This window comes from Mastigoproctus giganteus, chromosome 5 (genome assembly GCF_048544385.1).
Source record: "Mastigoproctus giganteus isolate SK-2022 chromosome 5, ASM4854438v1, whole genome shotgun sequence".
NCBI classification, from domain to species: domain Eukaryota; kingdom Metazoa; phylum Arthropoda; class Arachnida; order Uropygi; family Thelyphonidae; genus Mastigoproctus; species Mastigoproctus giganteus.
Window position 1 is genome coordinate 228,193,696 of NC_143579.1, and position 27,330 is coordinate 228,221,025.

At 35.1% G+C, this 27,330-nt stretch overlaps 1 protein-coding gene across 2 annotated transcripts in view; it reads right to left on the reverse strand.

Annotated features, from left to right (window-relative positions):
• Positions 1 to 27,330, reverse strand: part of l(2)37Cb (DEAH-box helicase 16 lethal (2) 37Cb) — a 252,537-nt gene that overhangs the window by 69,922 nt on the left and 155,285 nt on the right. For both annotated transcript variants that reach the window (XM_090373774.1, XM_090373775.1), the window contains exons 6-10: positions 24,993 to 25,165; positions 22,211 to 22,340; positions 17,226 to 17,366; positions 12,970 to 13,050; positions 11,333 to 11,446 (exon numbers count right to left, since the gene is read on the reverse strand). In XM_090373774.1, coding sequence (XP_090229900.1) covers positions 11,333 to 11,446; positions 12,970 to 13,050; positions 17,226 to 17,366; positions 22,211 to 22,340; positions 24,993 to 25,165 — 639 coding nt within the window. The remainder of the gene's footprint in view (positions 1 to 11,332; positions 11,447 to 12,969; positions 13,051 to 17,225; positions 17,367 to 22,210; positions 22,341 to 24,992; positions 25,166 to 27,330) is intronic.

Sequence of the window (27,330 nt, forward strand, 5' to 3'; positions counted from 1 at the left end):
GGCTGAAAATGACAACAGAACCATCAGGTTTTGACAGATGTGGGAGCAGAGATGGGTAAAAGTTGCGGCTAATAGCTTTGGCAAGAGATCAGAATGCTCAGCTACCATCAGGGCAAGGAGCAAGTTTTCTAATTTTAGCCTGTTCAAAGTGTAGTTGGGACTGATTATTAACTGCTTTACAATTACAAGCTTTAGCTTAGGCAGAAAATTAAACTGAAGAATTGGAAACAAGCCAATTACGATATGCAGCATTCTTCTCTTGAACAGCCTTAGCACTTTTATTGGAAAACCAAGGTTTAGATAAAGGACGAGATTTTAATGTGGAGTGTGGGATAAAGGATTCCATTCCTACAAGAATAATTTCGCTGACACGATCTGAGCAAACGTTTAAATGGCGAATGGAAGAAAATATGCCCAAGGCATGTAAAAGGCTTCGGAGGATTTGAAAATATGAATCTTACGAAGACATTACAGATATGATTGTAAAGGTGTAGAGCTACTTCAGTTGGAGGTTGATGCCAAAGACATGGAGGAGTTAATAGAGGAAGAAGAGAAGGAATTTTCTAACGAAGAACTTATTGACTTGCAGGCAGCGATAGTGAAAGAAGAAAATGTGGATGAAGGTGTAGATGAACCACGAAGGTCTAGATGATCTACGATGAAAAGGAAAAAGCCACCATCCAGTCATCCATATGTTCTTTCGTAAGGTTGAGTGGCTGACCCCTTCTAAATCTCCACAGCCCTGAACATCTGCAGTGGCGTACTTATCAGCTGAAGACGTCAATTTTGGCAGCGGTGCTCGAGAGGTAAAACTTATTGACGTTATGCCTGTCTCCTCTCTTTTTGTCCTTAGGCCCATCAATTGACAGAATTTTAAGCATGTTTAATGGACTTTCATATTTTCTTTCTCAAGAGAAATGTTCTGTTATGTTTAAAAAATTATTTGAAGATCCCTGTTTGAAATTATGGTTGTCATTTGCAAGAGATCAAGTTTCAACATTCCAAACATATATTAGTTTTTTTGAAAAAGATAAAATTTCAGCTACAGAAGTAGCTATGAATATTGAAAATCTTACAAACATATTAGAAACCAGAATAAATGAACTTTTTATAACATATGTTAAAAATAAACTAAAAATGTTAATAGATGGGGGTGACATTAGTGAGTTTAAGTTTTTTGAAGTAGTTAAGAACTTTTATGAAACCCACTTGGAATATGTAAACAAGTGCAAATGCAGCTTTGTAAAATACTGAAAAAAATTAAATGGGTATTACTGAGAAGGGTACCTGACTGGAAAGAAATACAGGACAGTTTCAACAAGGAGCCTATTACACAAACAGGAGCATATTTGATCAGTGGGCACTTATAAAAGCAATAGTTGTAGGGCAGTTGGACACATGGAATAGAGAAAACATTTTTTTATCTGATTGACGAGTTCAAATATTTTCTGAAATGAGTTAAAAAATGTCTAGCTTTCCAGGATTTTAGTAATGCTGAGGAATTTGTTCTTCCTGCCTGGAGGTACAGCTTCTGTGGAGAGAATATTTTCCATAATGAATGGCATATGGTCAAAGGAGAAATCCAGATTAAGTGTTGAAACCTTGAAAGCCATGTTAATGCAATGTTAAAGCAAAATTGTAATATGGAGTGCGATAAGTTTTACGGAAAGATCTTAAAAGACCAAAATTTGTTATTCAAAACACATTTATCTGAAAAATATTCTAATTATAAACTTGATGATGTGCAGTCCCCCTCCACATCGACCTAAAAACAATTTGTTGAATATTTTTTCTGCTCTTTCTGAACAACATTTCTTCTCCCTGGCCGGTTTTGCCCTCAAGGAATTATGGTCAGCCTCAGTATACATAGTGCATAATTGTCATAAACATCCAAGCAGGATACAGACTTTCATGGTTTTTTCCAGGAACACTTGGCACATGCATCATGACAATGCTCTGCACACTTGGTGCTTTCCATTAAAGATTTTCTTGTGAAGCACTCATCACTGGTTCCCATCCACCATATTCACTGGATTTAGTTGCCTGTGATTATTTTTTTTGTTCCACAAGCTTAAAGTCCCCTTGAAAGGTCACAGATTTATAACAACCTAGAAAATTTTTAAGAATGCAACACAAAAACTATTAGCAATTCCTATTAGCAAACAAAAACTATTAGCAACATTGAAATTGGCGTATAGTATGAAGAAGACTACTTCAAAGGAGATCCATCCAAATAGCTGGTAAGCATTATCATTTTATCATTTACCAAATATTAATTCAGTCCCTGATCACACATCATACAAATATAAACAATAAAACAGCTACATTTGTTTTCAGAATACAAGTTATAACATTACATTTTAAATAAGCCATAATGTTAATGTAATGAGATAAAGGATAATTATTTTTAACATGATATAAAAATGTTTTTCCTCACCTTTAATCAATCTCATTACACATGCACATAATGTCCTTTACATAAAATATAAGAGCATTTAACTTTTAATTTATTTTATGTCAACAGAAATTTTAAACTATAAATAAGGATAATCAATGAATATATGATAAATGTACACATATAGCATTTTGCAATCTTTTTGAGTTATAGACATATCCAAAGGCAAAAAAAAAAAAAAAAAAAGACAGGAAAAACAAGTACAGTGCACTCCCGCTAATCCGAACCCCGGTAATCCGAACGTCCGCCTAATCCGAACACGTTTCAGTCAGCGGAGAGGAAATTTTTTAGTTCGCAAAATATATGTTAAATACGTTAAATTTAAATGGTATTAATGGCACAAAGACATTTAGAATTCCACAAAAAAATTTTATTTTATTGTAGTACTGTACTAATACAAAATTAATAAATCAGTGATTGACATGGCCTATTAAAACTACAGATCAATACTTATACACCAAAACAGGAACAAAAACCATTTTTCAGAAGTAACAAACTCTGTTAATTTCTTTTGACATAACGATGAAAATCGATTAGAAGATGCTATGTTTTGCCACCGGTTACACTCTCCCACAGCTCAGCAACCCAATATACAACATCTTTTAAGTTCACTTGTTTCATTTTCTCATGTAAAGAAAGTGAATTGGTGTTATCTTCTATCAAGGACCTAAGATATTTCTTTCTGTATGCAAGCTTGATAGACTGTAACACCCCCTGGTCCATGGGCTGTAATAACGGTGTTACTATAGGCGGTAAGAAAGCTGCCTTTATATCCCCTGATGTAAACTCGGAAACGTCTGGGTGGGATGGCGCATTGTCTATGAGGAGAGTGGCGCGAGGTGGCAAATCATTTTCATTGCTGAAACGGTTCACTGCTGAGACAAATTGATTATGAAACCACTCAATGAAAAGCTGTCCATTCATCCAAGCTTTTTTTGACTTTTGCAATGAACTGGAAGATTGTTAATGTTCATATTTTTAAAAGCGCTCTGGGCTTCGCTGATTTAATGATCATCAAAGGTAGCTTGTGATTTCCTGAAGCATTACTTCAAGCTATCAACGTCACTCACTCCTTATTCATTTTAAAATCTGAGGTACGTTATTCGGCTAATCTGAAATTCTGCTAATCCGAACAGGGCTCGGTCCCAATTAGTTCGGACTAGCGGGAGTCCAGTGTATGGTTGTAAATAATAATGAAATGGGAAGGCCATAACGATGCATTAAGTAAAGGATTATATTGGATGCTGATCCCAAGAATAAAAAAAATAAAAATAAATAATGACATATCAATTCCTATGTAATTAATAAGCTTAATACCTTAGTTTTTCAGCTCATTCTAGTATTATATGTCTCTCCTATATTTCTGCCATTCTTTCATCACTAATACATTTTAGATACTTTCCCAAGTGCAGAAATGTAACCTCCTAAACTTTGATTGATTCAGAACATCACCATGTTTTATCATGTTTATATAGATAAATAAAATAAACATTAAAATTTGAAAGCCAAATTACAACTGACAATCATTTCATTCATATGTTTAAAAATGAGGACTTTCTATACATATTATAATAATAATAGTAATAATAGAGGTGATGAACTATGATTTTCAAAGCTTAGAAAGCGATATATTAGTCAATGCTCTATATTTGTTTTTTTTTTTTTTTTTATGAGAACCCCAAACACGAGAGGTATTAGAACCTATAGTACTTAGTACCGTGCTTGGGTTGGAGGGTGAGAAGACGAAAGAAGATATTTGTTGACACTGGACTTGAACTTCTGTAGATTGTAATTTTCAGGAAATACATATGAAGGAAGGTTGTTCCAGAAAACGGCAGTTGAATGAATAAATGAGAAAGATAAAAAGTTGGTTCTGTGGGTTTGAAGTTGGACAGTAAATGGATGTTGGCTGGTGGCGGCACCTGTTCGGACTGTTTTGAAAGAGAGAGCAGGAATTATAGAAGCCAATTCAGAAGAACAGTGCCCATGGAAGTATCTGTAGAAAAGGCATGCAGCAGAAACAGTACGTCTATGAGAAAGCGAGTGGAGATACTCTGTTAGAGATGAATCATTAATTAACCTAACTGCCCTCTTCTGAATGGAATCAAGAAGCCTGAGAGAGGTTTTGGGGGCACCACCCCAGATGTGGAAACAATATTCCATGGCAGGGCGGATTTGCGATTTATACAGAGTGATTTATACAGAGTGGAAGATGAAAAGTTGGTTCTGTGTTTTTGAAGTTGGACAGTAAATGGATGTTGGCTGGTGGCAGCACGTGTTCGGACTGTTTTGAAAGAGAGAATGGGAATTATAGAAGCCAGTTCAGAAGAACAGTGCCCATGGAAGTATCTGTAGAAGAGGCATGCAGCAGAAACAGTACGTCTACTGCCATTCAAGCAATGTTTCAAACAATATTGCGTTTATGCGGCGTTAATGCTATTGTGGGATGAACAATTATACATTATACATGCATTGATATATTAGGTCAAGATTCTGATAGATTTTGTTTTGCGAGTGGTGGGGAATTTTTTTTTTTTTTTTTGTTTTGGCGGGAAGTATTACCGGTAATTAAGGCCTAACTAACTGGTAAGCTGTAGTTGTACTAGCAGTTGTTGGATTGCCTATAGTTCCATGTTAACTATTAACATGGGATCAAGTTAATAAAAATATAAATTAGGAGGGTGACTTTCTTTCATATGGCCGTCTCTCTGCTACTTCCACGGGGGCTTTGAGCAGATAGATAGCCATACTAAAAGAATGCCATGGGCATACCCGTTTCTGTGGTCTCAATAACAGTTTTGCTTTGTAACTACTCATATTAAGTTATGGTTGTCCTAAGTTAATAATTCAAGTAAATCAAATAAATTTTATAAACTGTAATTGTTAATTTTTGGTTAACTTTAGTTTTAAATTTTGGATTATTATTAGCTGCAAACTGGGATTGAGATCCAAAGCCCGATGGGTATGCATCAGAGTTAATATAAAAAGTATATAGGTATTTATCTGTGATCAGTATGGCTGTAGGTTGGGGCGAGAAAGGATGTGCAAGTTGACTGGGAGCCGCTTTATAGGAGGCCGGGGCACCATCTGGTCTGATTTGTCGGTTGGTCTGTTTTTAATCATAATATGTGTTTAAGGAAGGGTTAATTTGTGATTAGGTAGTAGTAGTGGCATGTGATACAAGAAAGCAGTGTATGAGCTTATGCAGCATCAGCCAAAAAAAAATTCACACAACCATTCCCTTTAAATGTTTGTCCAGTTCCTCTTCAAATTTATTTAACCTATCAGCTTCCACAATGACAGATGGAAGTTTGTTCCAGCAATTAACCACCCGCTGGCTAAAGGCAAATTTCCGCACATCTATTCTACATCTGTCTTTCTTTAATTTGAATTTATGCCCCCTTAGGTTTGTAATCTGAACAACTGGAAGAATCCCATCAGAATTCAGCATGCGAAAACCCATTCAAGGCCTTACACCTCAATCAGATCACTGTGCAGGTGCCTAGTCTCCAGCCATTGCAATTTGCAGAACTTAAGCCTCTCTTGGTAGGAGGATCCCTTCATTCCCCTCAGCAATCTTGTTGGCCTTCTCTGTACACGCTCAAGCAAATCTACATCCTTCCTAAAATGAGGCCTTCAGACCTGTACCCAGTACTCAAGGCATGGTTTGTCGCTCTGCATGGCCTTATACAGAGGGACAATCACCTCCTTTTCCGTGCTAGCAAAATTCCTATGTCATTGACAAAACCCCATGACCTTCCCTGGCAGCCTGTCTGCATTGCTCAGAAAACTTCATATCTGACTGCACAATTACTCCCAGGTCTTTTTCATTTTCTACCACCTTAAGTGTAGTACTACACAGTTGGTACGTTTCTCTGGGGTTACTTCTACCCATATGAGGTACTTTGCATTTGTCAAGTTTAAACTTCAGTTGCCACTTCTCAGCCCATCGGCCCAAATTTTCTAGATCCTGTTGCAATAGCACACTGCCATTACTGTCATTAACAACCCTGCCAACCTTTGTATCAACTGCAAACTTCGACACTAAACCTGATATACCTTCATCAACATCATTGATAAATATACAAAGCAGCAGTGGACCCAACACCAAACCCTGTGGGACTCCACTAATAACATTAGTCCACGAAGAGCAGCACTCATCAATTACCACCCTCTGTCTTCTCTCACTCAACCATCCTTTTATCCATTGTAGCAATTTACCCTTAATACCATTCTGCTCCAATCTGTACAGTAGTCTTCCATGTGCAATAGTGTCAAAAACTTTACTGAAATCCAAGTATATGATATCAAAATTATTTTTTTGCATCCAGTTCCTTTGTAACCAGTTCCTTTCTGTATTCATAAATGATATTGATGATGGTATATAAAGCTTAATGTCCAAGTTTGCAGACGATACAAAGGTAGGCAGGGTTGTCAAGGACACTACTGACACTATGCTGCTACAACAGGATCTGGAAAGGTTGAGCAGATGGGCTGAGAGGTGGCAAATGAAGTTCAACATTGACAAATGTAAAGTACTACACATGGGAAACAGCAACCCCAGAGCAACGTATCAACTCTGTGGTACTACACTGACAGTGGTAGAGAATGAAAGGGACCTGGGGGTGGTTGTACAGGCAGATATGAAGTTCTCTGAGCAGTGCAGACGGGCTGCAAGAGTAGCTTATGGTGTATTGTCAATGATATATAGGAATTTTTCTAGCAGGGATAAGGAGGTGATTATTCCCTTGTATAAGGCAATGGTCAGGCCACACCTAGAGTACTGTATACAGGTCTGGAGGCCTCATTTAAAAAAGGATGTAGAGCTGCTGGAACGAGTACAGAGAAGGGCAACAAGATTAGTGAATTGAACAAAGGGATGCTCTTACGAAGAAAGGCTTAAGTTTTGCAAATTACAGTGTCTGGAGACTAGGCACCAGCGAGGTGATCTGATAGAGGTGTATAAAGCCTTGAATGGTTTGAGCATGCTCAATGCTGATGGGATTCTTCCTCTCGCTCAGAATAATCACCTGAGAGGGCATAAATTCAAATTGAGGAAAGACAGATGTAGGATAGACGTGCGGAAATTTGCCTTTAGCCAGCGGGTGGTTGGTTGGTGGAACAGACTTCCATCCCTTGTCGTGGAAGTTGATAGCCTAAATAAGTTTAAGGCTCAGCTGGACAGGTATTTTGAACGAACAGAGGGGTGAAGTGGAAGTGGTTTTTTTTTTTTTTTTTTTGGCTGATGCTGCATAAGCTTGCTTTCTTGCATCAAATGCCTCTACTAATGCTAATGCTAACCACATCATAATAACCAATAAAATTTGTCAGACAAGACTTTCCCTTAACAAACCCATGCTGTGTCTGAATTATTGCTGCAGCCTTGTCTAGATGATCCTGCAATGCATCTTTGACCAGTGACTCCATTATTTTACCCATAACAGAAGTTAAACTAACTGGTCTGTAATTACTTTTGTCATCCTTCGATCCCCCTTTGTGAATTGGGGATACATTTGCACATCTCCAGTCTGTGGGGGACCTCCCCTGAGTCCAAGAATGCTCTCATAATTATGGCTAAGGGTTTGCTTACTTCCTTTGCTACCTCCTTTAATATAACTGGATAGATCCCATCCCCCCCAGGTACCTTTCTTATGTTTAACTTCAGCAATTTCTCCTCCACTTTGCTCTCAGTTATTACAAAATCATTAAGCACCCTGCTACAATTTGATAACCTTCTGGCATTTTCAAACCTTAATAACTCCTCATGTGTGAATGTAGATGCAAAATACTTATTCAGTTTGTTTGCTACCTGAGCAGGATCATCAACAGTCCAACCATCGATATCAAGTGGACCAATCAGATTCATCCTTTTAGAGTTTATATAAGTAAAGAAATCCTTGCTGTTTTTCTTAGCATCCTTTGCCAAAAATTTCTCGTAATCTGCTTTCGCCTGCCTAACCTCCTTTGTGACTTGATTACAGACTAGTTGATATCTGCCATAGGCTTCTGTATCGCCTGATAATTTATATGCATCCCATGCATTTTTCTTCTCTGCCACGAGTCTCATCAGTTCATTTGATAACCTGATCAGGTGACCTGTATTCAATTTGTATTTGATGGTTAGGGATTATGGCGAATACCTATATAGATTTTTAGGTAAATGTGATTTTAAGGATTACAATTTTTTTTTTCTTTTTTTGCAATGTTATCCACTGGACAAGGACTGGTATAACCTTTCTACAGCATAACAGTCCATGTATGCCCAGTGGGATAACTATATACATATTTATGGCGCCTCCGTAGCCAGGTGGGAAGGAGCAGCAGTGCGTCGCACGTGCTTCTTGATTAGACCGGGGTTCGAGCCTGTCACCACCAAATACGGAGGATGCGGAAAAGTCAGGAAATGACCACCGCATTTCCCGGAGCAATATGGCCTTAGCTGCTAATGCTCCTAAAAACCAAAATAACAAACAATACATTGCAGGTGGTAGATGACTCATCAACCGGTGCAATACCACCACTTTGCTTATTGGAGGCTTGAAGTGGTGAAACCCATGTTTAGTCTTTAGAGCAAAGTTTCCGGCAACCCCCCCCCCCGTATACAGTCAGTCCTCGTATAACATGTGTTTACACTACACGAATTCGATCATACACTATTTATAAATACGGTAATGATATCTTATAATATAACACGAACCGAATTGGTTTATGCACGATTCGCCTTTGTGTTTACAAGAAATGGCAGTCGAACGTAGAATCACCCCAACCGAATGCAACACGATAGGAATGAAGAGAAGATTCTGAAAATGTATTTGCTTTAGGGGAAACACATTTCACCATAATAACATAAAAACCAACACAATTCCAGCTATCGGTATGCAATTAGATCGAGTTTACTACCAGTTTATAACAGATTCCACTAGCAGAAACGCAACTGGATTTTTATTGTTTTATGGTAGTAACCCCTAGAAATGTGAGGTGTTAATAGTGTATCTCTGCCTTTATGGTGTTGTTTATTCAGTTGCTACATGCGCGCAGCTTTGTTTATGCATATCAAGCGTGCCTCCTCATTTTGTAATTGTGCTTTATTCCCTAAAAATGAGTAAAATACTTAAAAGGTGTGAAAAGGAAGCGTACTGGTGAAGACACTGCAGATTCAGAGAGAAAAAGAAAAGCAATTATCGATAAACAGAGGTGGACTGGGTCAAAAATTTATAGTGGCCTCATACTATGGTTTATGGCCAAAATCACACAGGCCCACTGGGGTTTCCCCGGTAAGGCTTATGGCCAGTCGGCCTCTGTCGATAGGGAAAAAATATGAAATTGTGAAATGCTTTGAGCGAAATGAAAGACCATGTGATATTGCACGTGCTACAGGCCTAAATGAGGCAACGGCGAAAAGCACGTGACAATTGCAAACTTGACAGGTCTCAGCTCAATTGAAAAGGGCTTAAAAATTTTAGAAAACATAGACTACAACGAAGAACGCGTTATAGCTACAAAGCAAGGAATAAAAAAATGATTAGCTTGCTACGAAGAAATTCTGCATGAAAAAAAGAAGTCTCTGTGTCGTCAGACGAATTTGTTAGATTTTATGAAGCCATCAACATCGAAATAACTTTTTTACGTAAGTCATTTATTTTTTAATACATATTTTGTATTAATATGTATAAAGAACTGCAATTTTATTAATATTTTTCTTCTAAATTAGTGTGTTTTTGTTAGTCGTTGGTCCCAATTAAACAAAATTTATATGTATTTATATGCAAAGTTGTACCCCGACTTACACAAATTCGACTTAAGCGATTTTCGTCGGACCCACCTATCGCGTAACTTTGGGGTATTACTGTACTGTCCACAAGCAGCGATTCTCTAACTGGAAGTATTTTTCAGTGTATTGTGAGGTGTATAAATACTGAGATACAGTGCACAAATGTATCCCTCCTTGGGAGTATCTTTATGTGCACTGCAGGATATATAAATACTCCTAGGGAGGTGTCACTTCATGCTGTAACTTAGGTTTATAGTTTGATTCTTACTATATCAAATTCACTCCTCCAACACACTTTTAGCATTATAACTTATTTTAGTTTAAGTGTATGGGTTTCTTTTGTTGGTATAGCATACTTGCAAGGAGGGGTCACTACTTCCCAAAATAAAGGGCACTACTATTCAGATACTGTACACACAAAGAAATATGTCAATATTGTTCTTCTGTACAGCAGAATATAAATAACAATATGAAATCCAACCAGATGAAACCCTTCTTTATATAAAAATTTTAAATTGTATTTCTATTTCATGTTATTATTTTATTTTTCAAATTTCAAAAGCATAAGCAGCAGAGGAGACACGGTCTCAGAGCTTCTTGTAGTTTCACAGGTTGTTTCCAAGATTTTTTCCAGACTCAAAGGAGTCTGGAAGAAAATATATCAAAACTTGTGTCATGATTTACTAAGGTTACATCACAAGGCAGTAAAATGGCATACAACAATGCAGTTGTTTTATGCCATTTTACTGCCTTGTGATGTAACCTTAGTAAAACATGACACATTTGTTTGTTTTATGGTGCACTGGCATCTAAGGCTATAATGCACCAAATCGAGTAAACAGTGCAGTGTTGTGCATCTTCACTTGCAGCCCATAATGAAGGAAACTTTTAAACTTTAATACTTATATTTAATTCCCTTCTGAAATTAACACAATGAGATCATGAATGCATGTTTTCATTTACAAAATATTCTCGAGTTTCTCATAAATTATAAAACTATTTCAAGCAGCCTGCTTGAAATTTTTAAAATTTTATATTATAACATAACTAAGATCCATGAATAATATGATCTTCCACTACAAGAAATGTATGCAAAGAAATATTACCTGATGATTTTTGATTGCTTCCAGCAGATCATTTCTATAAGGATATATTGGAAGACTTTTTCTTGTTTCTTCTATAGTAAGCTTCTTTTTTGTGGCTTCTGAAATCCCTTGGTCCTAATTAGAATGAAAATATTAGCAAGATAATGTGGAAAGCAAATAACACTAATTAAATCATGTGAATTGTTAAAGTGAATTTTACCGTGTATAATGTTATAAATACTGACCAACTGCTAATATTTCTGGATTACATGTTAAATCCAATCGTTTGGCCCAATCAAGAAAGAAAGAAAGCCAGAACAAATTACACAATGGTGAAAACTATTCATTTTTTATTAGAAAACTGACAGTTAATGCATTTTTTATTTTTCAATTTTTTAATTTCAGGCTACAAATTATGTCTTTACCCTATACCAGTTATGTCATTTTATAGGATTGCTTTTAGATGTCTTTATTAAATTAGTTGCTATAGCCAAAGATTATTTCTAAATAAACAACAGAAAAAAGCAAAAATATATTATTATTACTTTTTTTTTATATTTGCATTTCTATTTATTTCACAAAATGCTTAAATTCATCCAATAACATCTCTATGTCAAACATGTCAATAAAGTTTTGTAATTTGCCTTGATTAAAGAGATAACTATTAAAAAAAAAAAGTAAATGATATATGTCTTATCCAACTCTAATCCAAATGAAATCATTACTTTTATTCAGTGGGGTGATCACACAAATTCATTTATCATTTTAGTGGGGTTGTGGTATTACAAAGTTTGAGTACCCCTGTTGTAGGCATTTGAGAGAAGGGGAGGGAGGTTGAATATTGTGTAAAATATTGGCAAGTCTTGAACGGAAACTTCAAGCAAATTCTTGAAACAAGCTTCAATACCTTTAGACATATTGGCTATGGAAAGTGGCCACAGTATATAAAATTCAGTGAGATCTCTGCTAATTTATGAGTTCTAGTTCATCAACAATTTGTACTGTTTTTCTAGTTTCTTTCTTTCTTTTTTTTTTTTTTTTTTTATAAGCTGCTTTCAAAGTTTCATTATTATTTAAGGTTAAAATATTTTATACTCTAATTCTGCTTATAACATTTTTAAAACATATTTTTGCTGTTATTTCCGAAGAATCCTCAAGTTGATGGCATTACTTATTGCTTTTCAAAGACTTTTATAACTCGGTATCTATAAATGCACTTATTATTATTTTTTCTTCTTTCTATGGTATTTATCCATCCCTTGATGGGTACTGGTGTCAGTACATAAAAATTTATATAAAAATTTTAAATTGTATTTCTATTTCATGTTATTTTATTTTATTTTTCAATTTCAAAAGCATAAGCAGCAATTCATGGAGTGGTTGTTATGTTTGGCTATTATTATTATTATTATTCGTTGAGGACCTTCTGGCTGTTTTAGAGGTGTTCAGGATTATGGATTTTTGGAGTTTCTTGTAGGTGTTCTCTGGGAAGCCTATTGCTGCTAGGTTCTTTGGCATCATGCTAGTACTTGACAAGGTTGCTGTTGTTATTATTATTGTTATGCATCAAAAGATTGAGCCAAACAATATTTGTTAACACAAAATGAATTTTAATAAATAAACAAAAAAAATTAGTGAAGTAAGACATAATATATTACCTCATGATCCTTAGTTCCAGGCATTTTTAAGATCTGCACAAATTCTATGGCATCATCAACTACAAGATCATACTGTTTTTCCTTCAAAATAATAATAAAACTTATTTTTAAAAAAATAATATTTCATATGCAAAAATAAAAAAACTATTTTTTAAATCACCTGAATAATATCAATACACCATGTGTTTTGATATTATTCACTGATATATTATTGATATTATTTAGATTAAAATTTCATTTTAATCTGAAGATTAAAATGAAATTATGTAATAAAATAAGAGAAACATTTTGCTGTGTGTAATTAACTTAAATTCAGCAATTAAGTTATGCACTTCAATTCTCATATAGGAAAAGAGTTTAACATTAAACTTTGAGCGAGGGAGGGCTACACCTTATCATTATTTCTTTTTATAATTTTCATGGATTATTTGACTAAATAATATTAAGTTACTGAAAAAGCCTGGTGTGGAAAATGCAAAAATTAGATCATTATTACATGGAGATTGGGCTGCACTGTTAAATAGCAGCTTATAAGATCTTCATATATTCTGAAAGAAATTTGGCATGAAAATTAAGCTACAGAAAAACAAGTTAAGAAGGTTAGAAGAGAAGGAAAATTTAGCATAAACTAAATAACCAAAAATTGGACCAAATTAGTAATTCTGTTTATTTAGATAGTCTTTAATGTAGATTAGTCGAGAATATAACTCACAGAATAGGTAAAACAGGATACGTAGGAAACTAGGTAAATTCATTTGGAGAAAAAAACAAATTAGCCAAAAAAAATATATTTGTTTATAACGGTTTTCAGTTCTATTTTAACCTTGGGGCTGAGAGCTGGGTAAGAAATGAAAAGGATTGATCAAAAATTAAAAATTTCAGAAATTAGAACTTTAAGAAAAAATAAATGGAACTGACAGATAGAAACAATGGAAAGACATTAAAAATGAGGAAATAAAAAACATCTTGGGATAACAAATAACCAATCAAAAGTAAGTGAATCAAACTTAAGATGGTATTATGGTATGTAGAAAAGACAGAAGAAAGATGATTAGTCAAACAGAAACAAATGAATCTGAAATGAATGAAACAAATCTGAAGCAAAAATGAATGGTAATAGGTTAGACATATGCAGTGGAAAGTGAATCAACAGTGTCAAGTAAAGAGGGCTATTTTGGCTAGGGCTAAAATTGACCCAGAAATAAGTTAGTGTAGATGAAAACAGTGAATGAAGGACTGACACTTCATGAGCTGAACTATTACAGCAACTTGTAAACCACATAAAAGGACTGGTGCTGACAATAATGAAGACTGAAATCTGAATGCATATATTAACTGTGTATGTAAAGTAACATACACATAATATAGAATATACACTAAGTGACCACTTTATTAAGTACACACTTAATAAAGTGGTCACCTGTGTATATTCTATCTCCCCCTTTACCCTACAAGAACAGCCTGGATTCATCACAGCACAGGCCCAATGAAATGATGAATACACGCCACAGGAATGCTTGTTCATGCCGACTCAATTGATTCCCACAGTTTTTGCAGACTGGATGGATGCAGATACTCTGAAGAGCTCATTTCATCATTCCACAGGTCTCAATTGGATTCAGATCTGTGAGTGAGGAGGCCACTGCAGCAGGCTGAATTCACTCTCATGTTCCTGGAACCAGTTCTGTACAATTCTGGCCTTGTGACAAGCTGTTGGAAGAATCCATTTTCAGACAGATACATTGCAGCTAAGAAGTGACCTGCTTGGTTGGAAACAATTTCCATATAACCTGTGCCATCCAAATGTTGCACCACTAGTATCAAAGGGGACAATGTGTACCATAAAAACACTCCTGATGCTATTACACCATTACCACCAGCCTGTATTATTATACTTGGAAAGATGGATTCACAGATTCATGCTGTTTCCACCATATTCTAGTTCTCCCATCAACACGAAACAGCAGGAACAGAATCTTCCAGACCAAGAAATGGTTTTCCAATCCTCTGTTGTTCAGTGTTTGTGTTCCTGAGAACACTGTAACCATACTGTCTTCTTTTTTTTTTTTTTTTTTGCTGACAGGAGTGGAAACCATTTCAGATGTTGAATGTGATACCCCATCCATGATAAGGTATGACAAGCTGCGCATTTGAAAATGCCTCTTTGATTAATATTGTTGTACTGGGCTGCTATTGACTGACTATAGACTTTCTGTTACCCCAGCACAAGTCTTTCAACTTCTGTGGGGCTCTAACATAAATGAGCTATTTCCAAAAACAAAACTGCCACTGTCTGGATGTTATTTAGTTACTGGAGGAATCTTGATACACCCGAGATGCAGTCATATGTGAAAACTCCTGCAAGGTTGCAATTTCTGAGATACTTATATCAGTGCATCTGGTGCTGACTACCATGCAACCTTTGAAGTCACAGAAATCTTTTGTCTTGCCCATTCTTGCACTGAATTTCATACATAGAGCACATCTCCCACAGATTTTCCCATCTGTTTTATGTTACATGGTGTGAACACTTGATTCTGTTATTAAAGGAATGCTATTTCATGAAGGAACTGGAAAGTTGCTGGAGAGGCCTTCATCCTGCAGTGGACTGAAAATGGCTGATGATGATGATGATTTCATGAAAAAGGGTAGGTACACCTACTCTTTTCATGAAATAAAATAAAGAGGCCACTCAGTGCACGTGTGAATATTCTATAGCTGCATATCATAAAAGATAGATTTTTTTCATTTATTATACTAGGCATTCCCTGCCATATCATACAATACCATACTTAGAGACACAGATACATGAATCCACTTATACAATATACATAATTACATATATTTAAAACACATCCAGTTAGTCCAGTCAAACTGTTCAAGAACTACAAACACATTATATAGGAAGCTCACTAAAATGCCATCAGTCCATCGATTAAAAAAGTGCACACTGATGAAGTTCAGGCTTAACGAAGATGCCACCAGAAAGAAGAATCCATGTTAGCCGACTTAATTCAATGAAGTCCAAAAAAAGTAATGGGTTCATCAAAAATTTGGTCTTCACATGAGGTACATCTTGGCAGACTGTAAACAGTGTTAGCAGCAAGTAGAGTTTATTAAGTCCATCCATCATCAGCAGTCCATCAAGTATATACGATCACTAAATCAGAATATAGTCCAAGCTGAAGCTCCAGTACACAACTCAACAGAGGAGATGCAACTATGTGACCCACATTCTACATCTACTCTGCTAATAAATATTAATCCGTTCTGATATACAATGGAAGTCTGTTATAATGAGAGATGAGGATATTAGAAAAAATACTCAACAGACCAAATTATGGGAATAGTGGATTCTCATTTTAGTCAAATTATGGAACAATAGATTCTTATTTTAACCAAATTACAGATTAAAAAAAGGTATAAATGATACCATTAACATTCAGTTGATGTAGTTTTTTGAATATAAATGTTAAACAACTTAAATCCACACCTTTTTTTTTTTATTTATTTTTTGTCCAAATAAGTTTATATAAATTGTATTTTACATGTTTCTCATGGAAAGTAATTGCAACACCAGAATTTTATGAAGTACTGCACTTTTCCAGTGCAAATTTACGCTGCAAAAATATGTCCACAATTACAACTGAATTCCCACCACTGACCAAAAATGTGGAAACAAAGGCATCTGTGCTTCATTTTTGCCCTCCCACACTTCAAACAGCATTTCTGATCTCATAAGCTTGTTTCCATAACTCTGAATAACAAAAGCACATCAAACTGCATATTTGTAAAAATATGAAACAAGAAAATTTTCATTATTTCTACTTTATAAAACCTTCTTACAGTGAAGTGTTTCATATTTATATATAATTTACTCATTATAACCACAGAATTCCCCTACATTTAACATTATTAAACTAGTAATATCTCAATAATGTTTGTTAATGAAGACTTCTTATTACAAACCTTATCTATAATAAGACTTTCACTATACTTATTTAAAAATATATATATTAGATTTCATTATTAATTCGAATCAAAAGGGACTATGAAGCCCATTAAGTCCTATTATTATAATAATCTTAAATTGTAAGAGGAAACTTCATACCTTTTTAGTAGGACTGCGATTCTCTCAACACTCAATCGCAAATGATTATAATATGAACCTACCCCACGTACCCTTCCTCTTATAATTTAAGATTAGATTGCATTACATTTTACATTCAATAATAACTAGAAATAAGAAAGCTTACCTTTTCTTTGTGCCTTTCTTTTGCATCTCTGGCTCCAAATCTCATTTGTGCAATTCCCAATCTTTCTTCCTCCCATTTTTTCTGTTCTGCATTTGGAACCTTCTCTTTTTCATCTACCTCTATATATGTGTCATTGGCTTTCTAAAAGAAAAAATTGTGGACTACATCAGTTCTCCCTAACTATTCTACCCTATCAGTAATTTCTCTATCAAATTAACATATAGAAACACTTATTCTAAATAAGTTAACATATTGGCTATCTGGACTTTTAGTAGAGTAAAACTGGTTTGGTATTTAATGAACTTCACATTTATGCAAAAATGTCCATGTAAATGTAAAATAGCCATCAGCTTCAAAGAAATTTACAGTATTCAGTAAATTTCTTTGAAGCTGACATTTCTAACAGAGTTGAAAATAATATTCATAGTGTCTGTGACAGAGAATGATATATAAGGTGATCCATAAGTCTGCTGCCATAGAAGTTGGTTATTTTAGAAAATACTGAAAAGCAAAAAAAAGAAAAGTTGTTGCAAATCATTGGTTTTCAATATGAAACATTGGTTCCCCCCTTTTTTATGTAGGTCAATCATTATGGAGCTAGCCCTCTTGGCATATCAAGAATAGTAAAAAGTTTTTCAGTGGGGACAAGAGTGTTGCAAGTACACAAAACAATACTTACATGCATAGCTGCCAAATCACTGGATTTACAATGGTGAATCCATCTTCTTTTACCCAATTTGACTCCTTCCTCTATCTCACCATTGTAATATAGTTAGTGACTGAGTTTCTCTGTCTTTTTGCAGAAACTCAGTTTCATTCCAACTTTTTTTAAAAAAGAAACTCAGTTTTTTCCATCTTTCTTCTTTATGGTCTTTCCTGAGGCAGCCATAATCAGTAGATGTCTAACAGAAAATACAAACAGAAATCCACACAAAGAAAAATCTTAGGTAAGTTAATATTTGAAGGCATACTGCACTATGCAAATAGTCTTATGATTGTATTTTAATATAAAATCAGTATTTTTGTCAGCAAAATTTCATTTCTAGTGCAGTGTGGCCTTTAAAAAATCCCCCTGCTTTTTCTAAAAAATCTCCTGTTTCCCTCCTGTCTACAACTGCCTGATCTCCAGCTTTCTGAAAATCAAAAGTTGGCAGGTACATACAAATCACACAGTTCATTAAAATCACAATGGTTTCATTGTGATTTTAATGAACTGTGTTGAATTGTGTTCCTACAAGAAAGATTATTAGTCTTTCTTGTAGGACTGCTTCTCCTACTCTGGAAAAAAACATCCCTCTTTTGTTATCATGACAAAATGACAACATCACTAGCACCTTTCACTATTACTATGCCAATAGGATAGCAATGTAACAGTTAGTCCTAGGTAAAAATTCTAACACTTCAGATTGGAAACCTATCATTTGAAAAAACTCTTTCCTCTTTTACTTTTCAGTATTCTGTCAAATAATGAATTTCTTCTATGAAAGCAGACTTATGGAATAACCTGCATACCTTCTTTTTGTAAAAAATACATTCACAAGCTTACTTATTCTATATAGTAAATAACAAATCCTGCATCACACATATAATGACATTTCATTTCTTGGGTAAAACAAGTGTTTTACAAAAACAATAAAAAGTAATAAGGATAACTGATATTGATATATAAGGTAATAGCCAAAGAAAAAAGATCGTTTGTTGTTGTTTGTTATTTGGTTTTTAGGAGCATTAGCAACTAAGGCCATATTACTCCGGGGATATGCAGTGGACAAGAAGTCTAATCAAGGTGCATGTGCTACACACTGCTGCTCTTTCCCACCTGGCTACGGAGGCGCAAAGAAAAAATAAGTTATACTTAAAGTATAGAATGCTACTACATGGAGATGCTGCATATAACAGAAAACTTCTTTAGATAAAATGATACAGAGCTGTTTCTCATAGTAAGGTCTAGGACCCTTGGTGGTCCTTGGATGTAGACATTAATGAATGCCGATAGCTACCTTAACATTTTAAACAATTCCCATGCTCTCTGCAATGTGGCAGTCATTTGGTGTATTATCCCAGTAAAACAAACAGATCCATATTTGATTCAATGAGATAATGCCCATGCCATACCAATGGTGCTGTTTGAGAATGGGTCATGGATATGAATATACAAAAGTTAGAATAGCCAGAGCAGTGTCCAATTTCAATCCTATGGGATGAATTGGAACGTTGGATAAGGGCAGATCAACACATCCTACACTGGTCACCATTTTCTGCAGGAGGAATGGGGGATTATAACAGTTAATCTATTATTGGCAGAAAGTTCACCCAGGAGTGGAGTGTCTCATGGCAAAGGGGGGGATGTGCATGATAATGAAGCGAGCAGCAGCAATGTCAATGTGAAACTGACATGTGACCAGATACTTTCTTTTTTTTAGGGTAGTGTGTGTGAGAAATCAGAAATATTTGCTTGTCAACCCATGGTATCAAAATTATTTTTTATAGGCAGTTTAAGTGGAAAGCAGAATATAACTAAATAACAACAATAACAAAATGATCTTTTATTGATCATTTTGTTATTGTTGGGTTTTTATGATAAAAACTCATTTTTGAGTTTTACAAAAAATGAGTTTTTATTGATCAAATACTTCTGATTTAAATAGGACAGTTACTTATCATGAATCTGTAGGAATTGAAGATAATGCATTTCATAATCTATGCAGAATTTTTAGGCTTTATTCTCTCTTAATAATACTTACTCACTAAGATTAGTGATTTTTTTCTGCTCATTATTATTTTATAGACAGTAAAATGCTCCATTCTTTGTCACAACCACTACAATATACAATTAAAAATAGTTCTGATGAAGCTATGGGGACAGTTATTTCTCTCTTAATGTTATATGTTTTAAGAGAGTTAAAGTCAAAATTCTCCACAGACAATGCATTTGATTATCATAAAAGGAGTAAGTGTAAGTGATATCAACTGAAATTCTATCAATTAAAAGACTTTTAGTAAAGCATGGTAATTTGATTTTGCTAACTGAAAGGAAAAAATTTTTTTTATAAAAGCTTTTAAGGTTTTTTTTTTTTTTGACAACTATTTTATCATACAGTAGTTCAGTAGATTATATGGTGCACTAATTCATACTGTTTATGACATATTGCATTTGTATGGGAAGTATGTGTTCTGGGCTGAAAAATCAGAATATCTTTGGGTGCAGGGAGCTGTAGTTAGCCTGAAAGTGGCTAACTACAGCTATAAGAGGATAAACAGATTTTAAAAAGTTTAAATAATTTCAGATGCAGTAGGTAAAAGAAGGAAAAACTAAAAACTACTCGCTGTGTTTTTATAACACTATTTTATGTCAGCAGTTATTATTTTCATATTTACACATATTCCATGTTATTTGTCTATTGAATTTCTCTATATTTAATTCCCATTATTTTTCAGTACTGTAATTCTTAACTGTAATAGTCAGTAATTGAGAGTATTCAAATTTTTAAAGTTTCCCAGAAGATAATGAACTCTCCTACTAGAACTGACTAATACAGATCACCATATATCTGCACTATACAATGATGAGGAAATTTCTAGTATTTTTAATACAATGCAACTTAAGAAACGAGGTTACTTATACTACGCTAGAAGCTTCTGGATGATAGTTATTCAACCTGGGTAATCGTAATGTTGTTTTCTCAGGAACTGGATGAAGAAAGGCAATATTTCTTAAATGGGAGGAAAGCACAGTGGGTTCCACTGAGATTGAAGCTTCTTCTAGAATCCTGATCCCACATATGATTAGAACCATCCCAACTGATGCTTAGTGTGTTCAATGTCATTATACTTTCTTGTGCACATGGACACTAGCTGTAGGATGAATGGTTCAGAAGTTCTTTGTGTAGGTTTTTGGTGAAGTAGTTATTTTTAATCACTGATCTTTGATAGAAGAGAGATGGTGTGGATGAAGAACCGGAAAACACCAGGAAGCCGTTGCATGGATGGAAGAGAACTGCTGTCTTGTGGAGTGACGGTGGATTAAACTTTTAAAAATATTGATCCAAGTGCAGTCTACATTGATTCTTTTGTTTTTCTATTAAAAGTTGTATGAAAAGAATCCCTTCTTTGAACTTTTGGCATTGGTGGTATCTGATCAAACTAAGGAACCTGGTGTTATGTAAGTTAAAGAAGTGATCAAAGTCTATATAACAGGATTCTGTGTCTGATGATATTATATGGCCATACTTAATGTAACTTATGCTCCTTCAATCTTGTCATAGAGACCTCAGTCTGGTTTATGAACACCTGTTGATCCATTGGCAGTGTGGTTGACATAATCAGATTTTGGTATTGTTCAATGAGTTATTAGTTACCTTTTTGGACAATGGTTTTTAAACTACAATATCCTGAAAAAATTTCATGTATACTTCTTGCCAGCTATTGCTATTCGATGTCTAAGATCTGGGATCAAGGGAATGGAAATCCTTGAGGAAACAGTAATCTGTGGTTTGTTCAAGTTAATCAAATTGCTGTCTAGTTCCCAAACACTTTTAGAAATCAATTCAGCCACATATTTCTCATAAAAAAAAATTTCTGATACCTTCAAGAAGTTCAATCTCCAGATTTCAGTGGTCGTGGAAAGGAAGGTGTAAGAAAACAATGTTCTATTTCTTATTTTTGACAGTAAAAATGTATGTTTGGGACTAATATTGGGATAAATCAATCTGGATGGTCTTCACACACCCACAACTTAAAAGATACACAGACTAAGAAGTCATCTGAAACACAGATGGAAGAAACTGTTGAAAAATTGCCTTCCCACCACAAACCTATATTAGAATTGTGAATTTAAACCTTGAAAGGCAAGAGTTAAGCAGTTAAATAATGTGCTCTGGAAAGAAAATATAAGAGAACTAAAAGAATATTTTGATAAGTAATATGTCATAACCTGACAAAATCTTAACGTTATTAACCTATTTAAAGGAAAGTATTCATCTTACTTTATCTTTCCTTTCTTCAGGCATATGATATCTCTGAATCTTTTCAAGTTCCCTAGCTTTGTCATGTTCTCTAGCTAATTCCAAAACTTTCTTTTTATACTTGTATTCCAATTTTTCTTTATCTGTTATCCTTAAACAATAAAAAAAAAAGAAAGATATAAATTAATGAGCAATGTGAAGGTTAAACATTTAATTAAAACAGAAAAATATTTAAATTTAACATTATAAATTATATAATTTCTGTCTATATAACAGAAGAAATTAATTTTTCATTGATAAACCAAAAATTATGCTTAACTGCAAAACTGTGCTTACAGAACTAAAACAGGAATAAGAACTCAAATGCCTACTAGTCACCAATTACTGCTTCTAGCTTTATTTCCTCTCCTCAAAATCAGGAGGAGAAAAGTTTAATTTAGAACTTCCCCTTTCTTTCTTTGACCTTCCTTTGTCCTTGCTGACAAAGGAAGGTCAAAATCCCATGAACTGTTCTGGCAGCCTGTCTGCAATGCTCAAAGAACTTCGTATATTGAACAGTATAATTACTCCTAGGTTTCTTACATTCTCCACTACCTTGAGTTGGTACAACCTAATTGGCAGGTTCTTCTGGGATTACTACTGCCCATATGAAGTACTATACATTCACCAATGTTAAACCTCAAATGCCATTTCTCAGCCCATCTGCCTAATTTGTCTGGGTCTTGCCACAGTAGTATGGCTTGATTTCTGTCATTAACTATCTGCCAAACTTTGTACCATCTGCAAACTTAGACAATAAGTATGCCTTCAATATTGTTAATAAGTACTGTAAACAGTAAGGGGCTCAGCACTGAACCCTGAGAGACTCCACTAATCATATTAGTCCAAGAAGAACCATCCTCTGTCTCCTGCCACTTGACCATTCCTTTATCCATAGCAATAACATGCCCTTAATGCCACACTACTCCAATTTGTACAATAGTCTTATGTGCAACAGTATCAAAAGCTTTCCTGAAATCCAACTACAGGATATCAAAATTAATTTTTGCATCCAGTCTCTTTGTGACCACATCATAGTATTCAATCAAATTGGTCAGACAAGAATTCCCCTTAGCAAACCAATGCTGTGCTGAAGTATAACTAAAATCCTGTCTAGACAGTCCTACATTACTTCTTTAACTATTTACTTCATTATTTTCCCTCAATCAGAAGTCAAACTTACAGGGCTATAATTGCTAACATTTCCCTTTGATCCTCTTTGTGAATAGGAGAGATATCTGCAAAATTCCAATTTATAGAAGCCTCCCCACAATCCTTTTAATATAATTAGATAGATCTCATCAGCCTCAGGTGCCTTGTTCACTTTTAGCTGCAGCAATTTCTCTTAGTTATAACTTGGTGTACATTTGGTCTTTGCAATTCTAAAAACTTCTTCATGCACAAACACAGATGAAAAATATTTATATATTTAGTTTGCTAGCAAATTAAATAGGATCATCAATAGTTATGGCGCCTCCGTAGCCAGGTGGGAAGGAGCAGCAGTGCGTAGCACACGCTTCTTGATTAGACCGGGGTTCGAGCCCGTCACCACCAAATACGGAGGATGCGGAAAGGTCAGGGAATGACCACCGCATATTCCCGGAGCAACATGGCCTTAGTTGCTAATGCTCCTAAAAACCAAATAACATCAATAGTTATGCCATTTATATCTAGTGGGCCAATGTTGTTCATCCCTTTCCTTCTAGTGTTAGCATAAGCAAAGATTTTTTTTTGTTACTTTTCTTTGCATTCTTAGCAAAGGACTTCTCATAATGCCTCAGCTTACCTAAACCCCTTAGTGACCTGACTGTAGACTAGTGTGTACTTACTGTAGGTTTCCATGTCGCCTGCAGATTTATAATCATCCCATTCATTTTGATTTTCTGCCATCCAATTTAGGCTTAAACCTTCAATAATTACTATTTTTTTGTATAAAAAGCTTATACTTTTGGTTATCCCTTTTTTTTTTTTTTTCTGCTGCTGATTTTTGGAAAAATAAAGCATTTTCTAGAAGGTAAGAGATAAATCAGATTGGTCCACTTAACATTTACATACTTGTAATGCTTATTTTGTTCATAAAACATGATTTATCTGGTTTTCATGAAGTGCATTTTATAGGTAGTTAAAATGGAAAAACGAAACACTTTTCAGAATGAAATGAAAATAAGTTTACTAACTGATCAAGAAATTACACATTTAGAAAAATTTATAGGCCATAATATTGCAGCGTAATTTTGAAGCCCTTCATCAATGGCAAAACAATTACTAATCCCAAACAAATAAACTTATAATTCTCTGGTGCCCCAGAGTTCTGATGTGTAATCTTATTTTTTCTCTCCCAAATCTGCTCTGGATGTCAAGAATAGAGGACAGAATAATGTAGTCTTTGTTTGGGATTGGTAAGTTTCACCACAAATAAAGGTCTTAAAATTAGAATTTCGTTTGTGATCAAATAAAATTCATGTATCGCCTGGACATTCATCACATCAATTATTATGTTATCATATATCATATCTATATTTATTTATAAAAGGATATTTATCATGTATTTATAAAAATTACATTATATAACATAAATTCTAAATTTGTAAACTTCTTGGGCAGAAAATAAATTATTGTGTTCATTTCACACAGTGAAGTTTGGTTTGGTTTGGTTTGGAATTTATTGGCGCATTAGCAACTAAGGCTATAATGCGACAAGACCACACAGAGAAGTGTTTTAAGAATAAGAATAAAGAAAGAAAATCATAAAACAAAATCTTACTTGACATCAGAAAACAGAAATTCTTCATCAGCAATATCTCCTTCCAATTCCAGTAGTTTGTCATCTTTCCTCTTCTCTAAGTATTTTCTGCGAGACTCTGTTCTTAATTTTGGTATCACTTTTTTTCTATCTTCTGCTTCTAACCTCAGTCTCCTTGCAGCCTCCTCATATGCCTATCAAAATAAATTAAAATGACCTCAAATATATGAAATGTGTCAAAATTTTTTTTTCTGTAAAATATTTTTTACAAAGTGCTAAAGGTCAAAGAGTAGTAATAAATGCTTTAGCTGAATTTTTAATTCATATTTTCTTTTATTCAAGTGCAGTACCCTTGTATTAACAGAGGGAAAACAGCTGTTGTATCTGAATTTAAATGCTGTAATCTTTCCCACCTCTTGCACACTAACAAGACTTTTGTGGATTTATTGGATGACTGTTTTCTACAGCAACATGTTCAAGAGGCAACCATAGGGAGTAATACTCTTGAGCTGATTATCAGCAGTGATTCTTCATGCATTCAGAATCTGTAGATAAAGGAACCACCAGGTTGGCAGTGATCAGTGTACTGATATGGGATTTACTTAAAGATGTAACTCCCTTCAGGGGTAAGGTGAAGGACTTGTTTTCGTAAAGGTGACTACAGTGATCTCAGAGAGTTTTTAAATTCTATACAGTGGGATCAACTGATGATGTTCCAATGGTGAATTCTAAATGGGAAGCCTTCAGGGATTTAATCTTGGAGGGTACTAGGCTTTTCATTCCAACTAAGAAATACTGTTCAAGGTTAAGGCCTAAATGGATGTCAGATGAATTAATGTGGCTCATGGCAGAGAAGAAAAATGCATGGGATGCATATAAATTATCACGTAACAGAAGCCTATGTTCGACCTTTAACAACCTTACAAAGGAGGTTAGGCAGGCAAAGGCAGATTATGAGAAATCTTTGGCAAAGGATGCAAAAACAGCAAAGAGTTCTTTACTTATGTAAACTCCGGAAGGAAAGGGATGAATCCGATTGGTCCACTTAACATAGACGGTTTGACTTTTGATGTTCATACTCAGGTAGCTGATATACTGAATGAGTATTTTGCATCTACATTCACATATGAGGAGTTATTCAAGGAGAGGAATGCCAGAAGTTTATAAAACTCTAACAGGGAGCTAAGTCATTTTGTAATAACTGAGAGCAAAGTGGAGGAGAAATTGTTGAAGTTAAACATAAGGAAGGCATTTCAGGTGGATGGGATCTATCCAGTTATATTAAAGGAGGCAGCAAAGGAAGTAAGCAAACCCTTAGCCATAATTATGAGAGCTTCTTTAGACTCAGGGGACGTCCCCATGGACTTGAGATGAGCAAATGTATCCCCAATTCACAGGAGGTTCAAAAGATGACACAAGTAACTATAGACCTGTGAGTTTAATTTGTGTTCCCGGAGAAAATAATGGAATCACTGGTTAAGGAAGTGATACAGGATCATCTAGACAAGACTGCAGTTATAGTTCAGACACAGCATGGGTTTGTTAAGGGGAAGTCTTGTTTGACAAATCTGATTGGATACTATGATGTGGTCACAAACGAATTGGATGCAAAGAATAATTTTGATATCATATACTTGGATTTTAGGAAAGCTTTTGATACTGTGGCACATGGAAGACTACAGTACAAATTGGAGCAGTATGGCATTAAGGGCAAGTTGCTACAATGGATAAAAGGATGCTTGAGTGGGAGATTTGTTGTTATTTGGTTTTTAGGAGCATTAGCAAATAAGGCCATATTGCTCCGGGGATATGCAGTGGTCATTCCCTGACCTTTCCGCATCCTCCATATTTGGTGATCACAGGCTCGAACCCCGGTCTAATCAAGAAGCATGTGCTACACACTGCTGCTCCTGCCCACCTGGCTATGGAGGCGCCAGTGGGAGAAGACAGAGTGGTAATCAATGGATACTACTCTATGTGGACTAATGTTATTAGTGAAGTCCCCCAGGGTTCAGTGTTGGGCCCATTATTTTCGGTATTTATCAATGATACTGATCAAGGTTTATCAGGCTTAATGTCTAAGTTTGCAGACGATATGAAGGTTGGCAGGGTTTTTAATGACAGTAATGATAGTACGCTACTGCAACAGGATCTGGAAAAGTTGAGCAGGTGGGCTGAGAGGTGGCAACTGAAGTTTAACATTGACAAATGTAAAGTACTGCATATGGGTAGCAGTAACCCCAGAGTAAAGTATCAACTGGGTGGTACTACACTCAGGGTAGTGGAGAATGAAAAGGACCTGGGGGTAATTGTGCAGTCAGATATGAAGTTTTCTGAGCAGTGCAAAAAGGCTGCAAGA